The sequence below is a fragment of the Halichoerus grypus genome, chromosome 5, assembly GCF_964656455.1.
Source record: "Halichoerus grypus chromosome 5, mHalGry1.hap1.1, whole genome shotgun sequence".
Lineage (NCBI taxonomy): Eukaryota > Metazoa > Chordata > Mammalia > Carnivora > Phocidae > Halichoerus > Halichoerus grypus.
In genome coordinates, this window is record NC_135716.1 from 85,231,113 (window position 1) to 85,243,772 (window position 12,660).

Consider the following 12,660-nt stretch of genomic DNA (forward strand, 5'->3'; position numbering starts at 1 on the left):
TATTTCTATAAGAAAATGGAGGTATTTAATAGTGAATTAACAAAATAACATGTCAAGTAGACAAAGCATTGATGAAGTCAAATGGCACAATGGCAGACACAAATGGCAAGTGGCTTCTCTCATCTGACAAACAATAATATTAACAGCAACTAACACTGACTACTTACAATGTAACCAGGTACCCTTCTAAGAGTTTATATATATTATGTTGAATCAAAATTTTCAGTTTGGTAATCAAAAAAGGGGGAGGAGGCGCCTGGCTGGCTCAGTCAGAAGAGCATGTGACTCCTGATCATGGGGTTGTGATTCAAGCCCCACATTGGGTGTAGAGATTACTTAAATAAATAAAACTTAAAAAAAAAGATTTTCAGTTTGGTTAGTCAATATCCCCAATAATTATTAGGGAAAGAGTTCCTACTATTCCACTACAGAATTTCTCTATCTAAAGAGTCACAGGTTGAACTTTGTACTAAGTGGGATATGGACTATCCACATGAGACACATTCAGGTGGTTTAATGGAAATAGAGCATTCACATCTCTTAAAAACAAAGAAGAGTTAAATGTTATAGCTGAAAAGACCTCAAAAGATAATCTGATCCAACCATGCAACCTCAGCCAGAGGTGAAGAGACCGAGACCGAGAGAAGTTAAGTAATTTATCCAAAATCAAAAAGCAAATCAAAATAACAAGCACGAGTTTAATATATTGCTTTTCCCTCTGCCATGCTGCTCACTCATACATGTTTGAGTAGAGATCTTTATGATTACTGCCAGTCGGAAAAACAGAATTGGAGGAATGTTCTCATCACCCAAATGTCAATGGCAGAAAGAAATCAGAACAATCTGCTTTCATTTATGATGGAGCAGACTGTCAGAAGGCTCCAGAAAGATTCCTAGATGACAATTTAGCTCTACCTATGACTATCTGCCCCTACTTATATGAAGCCCTGAGCCTTCTCCCCACAGGCTACCAGCTCTGGCTAAGTGACTTGAACCTTTTTTGTTCTGCATATCAGAAGGCCACTATATAGCATATATCTGCCCAACTCCATTGGAAATGCCAAAATATCATCTCCAGTGAAAAGTGAAAGCAAGCCACCCTGAAGTACACATAATATGACAATGAGAGACATAGCAGTCCTACGTATTTTGATGCTTTAAATACAACATATCTAAGCTGCTATTTTGAATCATTCTATGATAGCATCAGTCAAAACATAACATAGAGTATTTCCCAAAGAATCTGCTAATAGAAGACTAAACATTTCAATCTGAAGCAACTGGAGTCAGGGCAAACAAACTTGAAACCGCAAAAATACGAAGAAATAACTGAGCCATTCTCTAATACTATTCAGCCATCTGATTATATTGCTTAGTGATTTTTCTTTCTGATGCTCAATGACTCTACATTCCTCTTTCCTAGATGTCTCTAATTAACCGTAATTTTTTAATATTTCATGCAAATTAAATCTGCTGGAAATGTAAAAACAAAAGAAGAAATGGCGATTCACCCAGCAGATATCCCTTACCCACCTGCGGCTCTGTGGGTGTTGGACGAGGGGGCTGATGCCTCAGCAAGAGCTGCAAGGGTGGCCAGCACTGAGGTGGTGGAATTTGACAAGTGTGGTGCTGAGGAGGCATGGGGGTCACCTATTTTGGTAAAAAAGGTAAATGAGGTCTGGCAGACAGAATAAATGGAGATTAACTAAAAATGGCTTTTATTAAATCAAAACCTCAGCTTTTCATTCTAATGTCCTTCCTCTTCCTCTCCAATACAAACTGCTATAAACCAATGATCATGGTGTTAACACTCTTGGTTTAGAAAGGTTTTCCTTTAAAGTGGATTAAGGTAATATGCTTAGTATAGAGCCACTATATTCCCCACATTTGCTCATTTTTTCGGCACTGACAGTGCTGAGCATTAGGAGCTAACAGACCAAGAGTGCCGCCTACTCCCTAGGCTGGCTGTACAGCTCTCCCTGGCAGCAGGCGGTAAGCACACAAAGCATGCTTTACCCTAAACTAGGTGGTGCTGAGGGAAGAGACCCCGCAGGCTTTACTTAACCATACTGCATCTACCCATCAGCTAGACAGGTGGGAAGACTCAGAATGACCTCTAATGCAAGGACAGTTAAAAACCAGACATTTAGTTTATTGAACATCAAAGAGTAGTACAACTGATTCATGCTAAAAATAATTACCTACTTTAGTTTTGTCATGATGTGCTTTTTCACAACCTTTTCTTCTTGTATCTGTGTGCTGTTCTTACAGCTAAGTTCCAGGAGGAAAGTACATTGTATCTGGCAACAGGCATGCCTAACTTTATGAACCAAAAGTATTACTTGACAGTTTTGCATAAATTTAACTTTTATAAAATGAATTGCATTTCCCTATGTCTTTCATTATAATTTCAAAGATACTTTTGTGCCAGTTGTGAATTTATTGCCTCTCAGCTCCAAATCCACTCTTCTTTGCCTTGCCTTGTCACACTGAAGCTGGACCCTATCAATATTTCTTGACAGTTAGCATGAAATTAAGTTTTGTCATACAGAAGTAGTGGCTGCTCCCTATATTGGTTATTCCTGTATTCTTTTTTTTTTTTTTATTCATTTGAGACAGAGAGATACAGAGAGAGAGAGAGAGAGAGCATGAGCAGGAGGAGGTGCAGAGGCAGAGGGAGAAGCAGGCTCAACGCTGGAGCAGGGAGCCGGATGTGGGACTTGATCCCAGGACCCTGGGATCACGACCTGAGCCGAAGGCAGAGGCTTAACCATCTGAGCCACCCAGGCGCCCGGTTATTCCTGTATTCTTTAGGGTTCTCCTCACCTCTTAATCTACTATTACTAATAATTTTTTTATAACTTGTACATGTATGTTTAGGTATCTTAGAAATTATACATATTATATATTATAATAAAATTATACAAATCACCATGTAGTTTTGTCTCCGGACTGGACTCTGAGTGATACACTTATCTTCTTTTTAAATATACTCCTAATATTTTTTTTAAGATTCTATTTTTTTAAGTAAGCTCTACACCTAATGTGGGGCTCAAACTCACAACCCGAATATCGAGAGTTGCACGCTTCACTGACTGAGCCAGCCAGGCGCCCCTCTTAATTTTTTTTAAAGATTTACTTATTTATTTGAGAGAGAGCATGTGCGCATGTGAAGGACAGAGGGAGAAAGAGAATCTCAAGCAGATTCCACACTGAGCACGAGCCTGATGTGGGGCTTGATCCCACAATCCATGAGATCATGACCTGAGCCAAAACCAGGAGCCGGATCCTTAACCAACTGAGCCGCCCAGGTGCCCCTTAATTTTTTTTAAGATTTTATTTTTAAGGTTTTTATATTTAAGATATATTTTTAAGATTATATTTTAATCTCTACACCCTATGTGGGGCTTGAACTTACAACCCCAAGATCAAGAGTTGCATGCTTTACTGACTAAGCCAGCTAGGTGCCCCAATGTACTCTCAATTTTTGTTTTCCCACTAACTATGCTTAAAGATTCTTTCCAGCCTTTTGTCTATCAAAAAGCCAGTTATCTGTAAAATACTTAAAAATACTTAAGGAAATTCCTTTTTAACACTTCTTATAATAAATCCATCCAAAGAGCAAAGAATTCTTTTCTGATATGATTAATGTAGGTAATTTAACTGGTTTATAAATTTAAATTTCAAAAAGTAGATTACTTGTATAGTACTCCTAATAGCTACAAACTATCTTCTTTTAAGTTTATTATTATTTTTTTAGTAATCTCTACACCCAATGTGGGGCGTGAACTCACAACCCTGGGATCAAAAGTTGTATGCTCTACAGTCTGAGCCAGCCAGGTGCCCCAACTACAAATGATCTTAATCCAGCTTCTGGATGATAGTGGCAGTGGGGGATTACAGTGGAGATAGTGATGATAACTGTTTTATTCTAATTTTCTCATAAAATACTCAGGGAACCAAACAGTCTGAGTGGAACACAGTGCCTGACCTCCAGAAAGGAATCTATGTCTATCCAATGACTTCATGCAGAGCAAGACCCAGCTATAGCCTATTCCCTGTTTCTACTAAATTCATGCTTTTCCCATCACTTAGCTTATCATCCCATCACTTAGCATATCAACACTGACATAAGAACTCACAAATGAAACAAAAAAGGAACAAGCAATTTTTATATATATTTTTATATAGATCCCTCAAGTAGGTTGGAATATATATGACAATAACTCACTAGCAATCAAAAAACAAGATTGTTATTATTTTACCACAGTTAAAACACACACACACACACACACACACACAAACATACACAACAGGGCTGTTATAATTAAAGTTCAAGTAGGCCAAACATCAGGTAGGTCACTCAGTTAAAGTAGAATAGCTGGGTAAAACTGCTTCTTAAGAAAGCATTGTATACTTTTTAGCGCATAATGATACCAAGCTAAGGGTGTTCTCCCTTTGATTTAGACATAATGACTCACCCAACTTCCCCTTAACAGCAAAATGAAAAAAGAACATTTGTGAAAAATTGGGTTTAATATTCTGACATACACAGTTGAAACTGAAAAGAGATGATACAAATTACCTCTTTAGACTTATCCCAGCAAATTTTAGGAAAATTAGGTACTTTATTGTTAAATAATATTAATTGCTTCCTTCTCCTCAATATAAGACCCAACACCAAATAAAGTAAAATGCGCTTGGATGCTGTTGTTTTAAAATGGCATTATCAGGGATGACTCTTGCTACCTATTCAGAATGTGGCTTAGATAAACTCTTCATACCAGGATTTAGGAGAGTGTGCTATGGCAGGCTAGGCAATCTCAGTGAGTTGGTGAAAAACTAAGTAACTTGCCCAGGTCACACAGGTAGTAAATGTCAGAGCCCAGATTAGAACTCAATTCATTAGATTCCACAAAGCCTGTACTCTTTATGAACCAATACAAAGCTATTTATATTTGACTTTGGAGCGCATCTTATGATCCTACAGAAATAGGAAATTCATCTCCATAACTCTTTTTTGCCCTGATTAATGTTTAATTTAGTCTGCCTTTCTGAACCACTGCAGTTTGATGGTAGCACTGATGATCAGTGATATCTTTAGTCACAAATGGAAAATTGAAAGCAAACTTTATAATATGAATTTTGTTATCAAAAATATCCATCAAAATGATAATCCTAGGATACTTTCAGTTAATTCTTAAAAATATTACTGGATGGGGGCGCCTCAGTGGCTCAGTTAGTTTGGCATCTACCTCTGGCTCAGGTCATGATCCCAGGGGCCTGGGATCCAGCCCCGCGTTGGGCTCCCTGCTCAGTGGGGAGCCTGCTTCTCCCTCTCCCTCTGCCATTCCCCCTCCTTGTGGTCTCTGGCTCTCTCTCTCTCTGTGTCAAATAAATAAGTAAAATCTTAAAAAACATTTTTTAAAAAATTACTGCATGATGGGGGAAAAAAGAGGGGTGGCTTAGTCAGTTAAGCGTCCGACTCTTGATTTTGGCTCAGGTCATGATCTCAGGGTGCTGAGATCAAGCCCCACATCCGGCTCTGCACTTGGCATGGAGCCTCCTTGGGATTTTCTCTCTCCCTCTCCCTCTGCCCCTCCTCTCCCCACCTTGCACATGCACCTGCACACATTCTCTCTCTTAAAAAAAAAAAAAAATTGGGTAATGGGAAAAAAGCAGCCACCCACCCACCGTTCAGGAGAAGAAAATCCTTTAACCCAGTTGAATAAGACAACCTGAATTTGTCTTATAACTTTTCTCCTTTCTTTTATCTGCATTGGTTATCTCCCCTGAAGGGAGAGGTAGGTAGAACGGTTTCATGGGTAAGACGACACTGGAGAGATCAGCCCTATTATGTGGTGATTTGGCAATCTTAATTTGTAGTTGGTAACATACGGAAGAGAGAAACAATAGGTTTGCCAAAAGCAACATGACAAACATGATATAGGCCCATGGGAACCAAGGCTAAGAAGCTGTATCCTAAATATCTTCAACTTTGCTTATCATTTCAGATCAGGGTCTGAAGAATTTGAATAGTTAGATTACCAACTCTAGCTCCTTTTACATGTTTGTGAACATATAACTTTACTGGCTTCTAAAGACTTTTGGATTATAAAGGTACTTGTTCTAATCACTGTGGCCTGAACCACAACAAATCCAAAAGTCTGTGAATGTTCTGATTATGTGTATTTACTACTGTATATTTAACCTAAACTTTTTGAATTATCAAGCTGAAAGCAAAGCACAGTGATTTTTAAATGATAGTTGATGGCCTATAAAATGAAGGTCATTACCGCCCCCTTGAGGGCATAACAGAATAAACTTTCATTGAGGAGTTATATTTTCATTTAATACTAGCTATTACTGAAGTCCTGCTAGAAAATGGAAATACAAAGTCTCATAACCTCATAAAGTAGGTATTGTTATATCATAATTTTGTAAATAAGTAAAGAAGGCTTAGAGAAGTAAGAGTTTTCCCAAGGTCAAGCATGTAGTCAATTAATAAATCAGTATTTGAATGCAGTACTGAATGTAAAATTTTATGTATATTGTATCTGCTCTATTTTGCCACACTGCCCCTCAATAATAACACTTCACTCAAGATCTTTCTTTGATATTATACAAACTTAACTAGGAATACAGTGTCTTTTTTTTTTTTAAGATTTTATTTATTTACTTGAGAGAGAGAGACACAGCGAGAGAGGAAACACAAGCAGGGGAAGTGGGAGAAGGAGAAGCAGGCTCCCCGCGGAGCAGGGAGCTGGATTCGGGGCTCGATCCCAGGACCCTGGGATCATGATCTGAGCAGAAGGCAGACGCTTAACGACTGAGCCACCCAGGTGCCCCACAGTGTCTTATTTTTAAGTGAAAGTCAGAAAAAGAAATTGAGTCAGTTGGAAAATTTATTTAAATGAGGACACAGATTCCCTCATTGTAAAACAAATACTTGTAAAGAAATGTTGAAAATAGCTCAATTTGCTCCTTTTGCAATAGATGTTTTTGTTAAAAACATACAGATCTCAAAATGTGCTTTTCTCTATTTTGTTGTTACTTATGTTCCCAAGAACAAATCAAAGCTCTTACACTTTACTCAAATAATCACATGTACCTCTTTTATATCCGCACTCCAACACCCATTTACATTTATTCTGGTTTGTCACTGTTTTAGACTATGAATATTTAACTATTTTCCTTAGTGGTACCATATTGAAGCACCCTTATGTTTTCATTTTGCGGTCACATACAGATTAATCTGTAAAATATTTTACTTTTAATACGGTAAGCACTCATATGTAATCTTTGTGTATGATCTCCCCTTCCCCCAGGAAGAATAAATGCATTGGCTTTAAAATCTATTATAAATCTTCTATTTGGAGAATATTTTAATAAACGAGTGGGTATCAGACAGGGTATGAATTCATCTCACAGGAAAAACTGGGGTCCTGTTCATTTTAAGTCTAAAATAAATGCCACGTTATCAGATTATTACCTGAGGTTGTTTTGGTGTTGGTTGAAGGAACAAGGCTAGCAAGGTTGACAACTTCTCCAGATGTGAAGATGAATGGGGCAGCCACAGTCACAGGGTTGGCTCTCTCGGGATTAGCATTCACCTGATTCTGCATTGCTTCCTACAAAACAAGGCAGCATATTTCAAAGTCAGAACTCGTTGGCCTTAGTTATCCAGTTCTTGAACAGCCACCCCCACCCCAGTGCTCTGTGGAGCAGAACAAGGTGTGGCACACCATGTCCCAGGGAGCTCAGAGTTCTCAGTAAGACTACTGCTTTTCTTTTTTGTTTTGTTTGTTTGTTTTCCAGACCAGGACAACAAAGATGTTAGGTTGCTTTCCCAAGTTTATTTCTTTTTTTTTTTTTAAAGATTTTATTTATTTATTTGACAGAGAGAGACACAGCAAGAGAGGGAACACAAGCAGGGGGAGTGGGAGAGGGAGAAGCAGGCTTACCGCTGAGCAGGGAGCCCAATGTGGGGCTCGATCCCAGGACCCTGGGATCATGACCTGAGCCCAAGGCAGACGCTTAACGATTGAGCCACCCAGGCGCCCCTGGAACTTGTTTTTTCCTATCTGGAAAATGAGCGGGTGGCCTAAGAAGTAATTTCCAGCATGAACATTCTATGATCAATTATATACAGGTCAATGTGCTAGCAGGAGATCCCTGCAGCAAATCTACAGAGAACAATATTCTCCAGAGTTTTGTCCAACTACTTGTTCCATTTTGCCACTGAAGAAATTCCTAAGAGAATATATAACGAACAAATAAATGAGTGCTCTGGCACTCATTTATTTATTTATTTATTTATTAAAAGATTTTTATTTATTTATTTGACAGAGACAGACATAGCGAGAGAGGGAACACAAGCAGGGGGAGTGGGAGAGGGAGAAGCAGGCTTCCCGCTGAGCAGGGAGCCCGATGTGGGGCTCGATCCCAGGACCCTGGGATCATGACCTGAGCTGAAGGCAGACGCCTAACGACTGAGCCACCCAGGCGCCCTATTTATTTATTTTTTAAAGATTTTATTTATTTATTCGACAGAGAGAGACACAGCGAGAGAGGGAACACAAGCAGGGGGAGAGGGAGAAGCAGGCTTCCTGCGAAGCACGGAGCCCAATGCGGGGCTTGATCCCAGAACTCTGGGATCATGACCTGAGCCGAAGGCAGACACTTAATGACTGACCCACCCAGGTGCCCCTCAGAAGCAGTCTTCTACAAACATGTTATCTACTTAAGAAGTCCAATTACAAAAGAGCTCTAAATAAGGAGTTGAAGGCTAAAGAAGACAACCAGTCTATACAGAACCATCAGTCAAAAAAAAGGAATAAACAAACCCCTGAAAATGCAGCAGAAATGGCTACCTATTTTTTTTTTTAATGTTTTATTTATTTATTCATGAGAGTCAGAGAGAGAGAGAGAGGCAGAGGCAGAGGGAGAAGCAGGCTCCCCGCCTAGCAGGGAGCCCGATGCGGGACTCGATCCTAGGACCCTGGGATCATGACCTGAGCAGAAGGCAGACACTTAACCATCGAGCCACTCAGGCGCCCTGGCTACCTATTTTTTACATATAATTATCCGTTTGACTAAGAGCTTCAGTTGAAACAGATTATCCATTTTCTGGTTACTGTTAAATTCTTCTTGAATCAGCCCCTTCTTCTATCCTCCACTATTTATTTCCTTAATTCAAGCCTTCACTGGCTCTTGCCTGGCCTAGTCAAAGTCACCATATGGTGATTTAGCATTAAGTGTCTTTTCTCTCCAGTCTGCCTACCACAGTCCAATCAATCATCTTAATAAAAAAAAAGGGGGGGGGCACCTGGCTGGCTCAGTCGGTAGAGCATTGGACTCTTAATCTCAAGGTTATGAGTTCAAGCCCCATGTTGGGCATGAAGTCTACTTAAAAAAAAGAATCATCTCAATCTTGTATTTAAAAGCTTCTATTGGATCCCCGTTGCCCACCAAACAGTCCAAACTCCTTTGCACGCCATGTAACACCCCTACATTCAAAACCCAGACTAATCATTAAGGCTTAGCTCCTGTCACTCCCAAACTCCACTTCCCCTGATCAATCTCTAGTCATAGAACTTACTCTTTCCTGAACATTCCATATCCTTTCACACCTCTATGTCACTGATTTGCTCTTTTTCTAGCTTAGAATATCATTTTCTTACTTCTCTGCTTACTTCTTCAAAATTCAGTTAAGATTCTACTATACTTTTTTTTTTTCTTAAGTAATCTCTAGGGGCGCCTGGGTGGTTCAGTCGGTTGGGCATCTGCCTTCAGCTCAGGTCATGATCCCCGGGTCCTGGGATCGAGCCCCGCATTGCCCTGCTGAGCAGGGAGCCTGCTTCTCCCTCTCCCTCTGCCTGCCCCTCCCCCTGCTTGTGCTCACTCTCTCTCTGTCAAATAAATAAAAACTTTAAAAAATAAATAAATAAAATAAAATAATCTCTACACCCAATGTGGGGCTCGAGCTCATGATCAAGAGTTGCATGCCCCTGGGGCGTCTGGGTGGCTCAGTCATTAGGCGTCTGCCTTTGGCTCGGGTCGTGATCCCAGGGTCCTGGGATCGAGCCCCGCATCGGGCTCCCTGCTCCGCGGGAAGCCTGCTTCTCCCTCTCCAACTCCCCCCCCGCCCCTTGTGTTCTCTTTCTCCCTGTCTCTCTCTGTCAAATAAATAAATAAAATCTTTAAAAAATAAAAAAAAAACGTAAAATCTTAAAAAAAATAAAAAGAGTTGCATCCTCCTCACTGGCACTCCTCTACATACACTTCAATCTTTTCCTTAAGCATCATTCATTCTGCAATCCTATAACACTTGATAAGTATCAAATTTATCAACGTAGTATTGTAATGTTTCATTTCTTGTCTTTACCTTCATCACACCGTAAACACTCTAAGGGCAGGGCCATGTCCTATTAATCTTTGTATCCCTCATCCTGTTATTCCCTGATGTACAAGTGCTGGCTTAAGAAATTAATGGGTGAAATTGTCACAGCTACTTTTTAACTCTGAGATGGCTTCCTTATGACTCAATATGCGTCAGAGGTATGTACTGCCTCATATCAGTTAATGTACATTCAGAAAACATAAAGGGACTTTTTAAAAAAAAGTTTACTAATTTAAGCAATCTCTAAGCCCAATGTGGGGCTTGAACCCATGACCCCGAGATCAAGAGCTGCATGCTCTACCAACTGAGCCAGTCAGGCACCCCAGTGAGGCTTTTAATATTGTCCCAAGTCAAGCTCAATTAGAGAGGGAAATTTTCGGGGCACCTGGGTGGCTCAGTCAATTGAGTGTCAGACTTGACTTCAGCTCAGGTCATGATCTTGTGGTTGTGGGATCATGGGATCAAGCCCTGCTTGCTGTCCCTCTCTTTCCCCCTCTGCCCCTCCACACCGTGCTCTCTCTCTCTCTCAAATAAGTAAATAAAATCTTAAAAACAGAAAAAAAAAAGAAAGAAAGAGGGAAATTTTCATGGAGAAAAAAAATATTCTAAAGCCAAACAAATCTTGTTTTTGTACTGGCCACAACACTGTTCTCCAATCACCATGAATAATTCAGGGCTTTATAGAATGCTATTTTTTTTTTTTAAGATTTTATTTATTTATTTGAGAGAGAGAGAGACAACACAAGCAGGGGGAGCAGCAGCAGTACAGGGAGAAAGCAGGCTCCCCACCGAGCAGGAAGCCCGACGAGGGGCTTGATCCCAGGACCCTGGGATCATGACCTGAGCCGAAAGCATACACCCAACCATCTGAGCCACTCGGCGCCCCTAGAATGTTATATATATATATTTTAAAGATATCAATGACACTGAATCACAAGATTGAGACATACCAGAAGTACTACCTTGATAAATAGAGAAAATTCAATTTTGATTCAGCTCCTATTAAAAAAAATTCTTAACTTCAATTAAAATATATTCTGGGGGTATAAAAAGAACCAGACCTGAAGGATGACCAGAATTTCAGCATTCTTTTTCTCCAGGGCTATGTCAAAGGCAGATTTATCAAACTTGCTGAAAGCATGGACATCAGCTCCGTATTTGATAAGTAGCTCTACAACATCTCGATGGTGGTGTTCTGTAGCCCAATGTAAAGCTGTCATCTTCAGCATGTCCTTGGCATTCACATCTGCACCATTCTGTCACAGAACAGTAATTTTTTTCAAAGAGACACTGGTAATGGTAGCACAGGTGCAAGATCCCATCAGCCAAATAAAGAGAATTTCCATAGAGGTTATATTCAAATTTAGATCACATAGAAATATCAAAGGGAAAAACATTCTTCAAATTTTCCTGAATGATGACAGTCATATTGTCTTCAATGAGTGGGTCTTCTAAGGACAACTGGGAAATTATAACAGATGGGAAAGGATGGGGAAAAGAACAGATTTTTGTTGCATTTATTAACAGAGAGCTGAGTGCCTACAAAAATAGGCATAAGTACAGAAAACACGTGCAGAAAGGAAATGAAGAAAAATCAATAAAGTCTGCTTAGCCTGTAAAAGATTAGAAAACAAAATCCTCATCGCCATGTCTCTTGAAAGAGACACAAATCTATTCTATGAACTGTCCTAAACTTAATCTTTCCCAGCCTAGTTTCCTACTACCCGTTGAAGTAAGAAAACAGGGAGGTGGGTGTCTTTTTTACAATACAGATCTGCCACTATTACCCTAACAAGCAGTTCCACGATGTGCGCATGTCCATCAGCTGCAGCCATGTGCAAAGGGGTCCTGTCCACTTTGGTCCGGGCATCCCTGCTAACGCCTGCTCGAAGGAGCACTTCTGCTGTGGAATAATGACCATACTGGGCTGCAAGGTGGAGGGGTGATGTTCCAAGCTGTGGGAAAATAATACTCATTGAATATCAACTGTGTGCAGAGTCCTAAATCATTATGGAGAGACACAAATGAACAAGAGGTACAGTCTATGGTTCCTGTCTTTGGAGTGAGAATCTGGTTGTGCAACAGGAGTAAAGAATTAAGAAATTAATATTCTAACAGGCAAGTAAATATACCACCAATTAATTAAGTGCTAAGTATAATGGATTTAAGTCAGATGGATTTATCAGGAAAGATTCTCTAAATGACATGATGTTAAGCAAAGCTTAGAAGAAGGTAAAAAAAAAAAAAGGATGAACAAG

At 39.8% G+C, this 12,660-nt stretch overlaps 1 protein-coding gene across 5 annotated transcripts in view; it reads right to left on the reverse strand.

Annotated features, from left to right (window-relative positions):
- Positions 1-12,660, reverse strand: part of GABPB2 (GA binding protein transcription factor subunit beta 2) — a 30,696-nt gene that overhangs the window by 11,873 nt on the left and 6,163 nt on the right. For 3 of the 5 annotated variants that reach the window (XM_036118674.2, XM_036118673.2, XM_036118675.2), the window contains 4 exons: positions 12,190-12,357; positions 11,464-11,658; positions 7,493-7,631; positions 1,534-1,650 (listed from right to left, as the gene is read on the reverse strand). In XM_036118674.2, the coding sequence (XP_035974567.1) occupies positions 1,534-1,650; positions 7,493-7,631; positions 11,464-11,658; positions 12,190-12,357 (619 nt within the window). The remainder of the gene's footprint in view (positions 1-1,533; positions 1,651-7,492; positions 7,632-11,463; positions 11,659-12,189; positions 12,358-12,660) is intronic. The other 2 variants (XM_036118682.2, XM_036118677.2) reach the window with 1 other exon arrangement.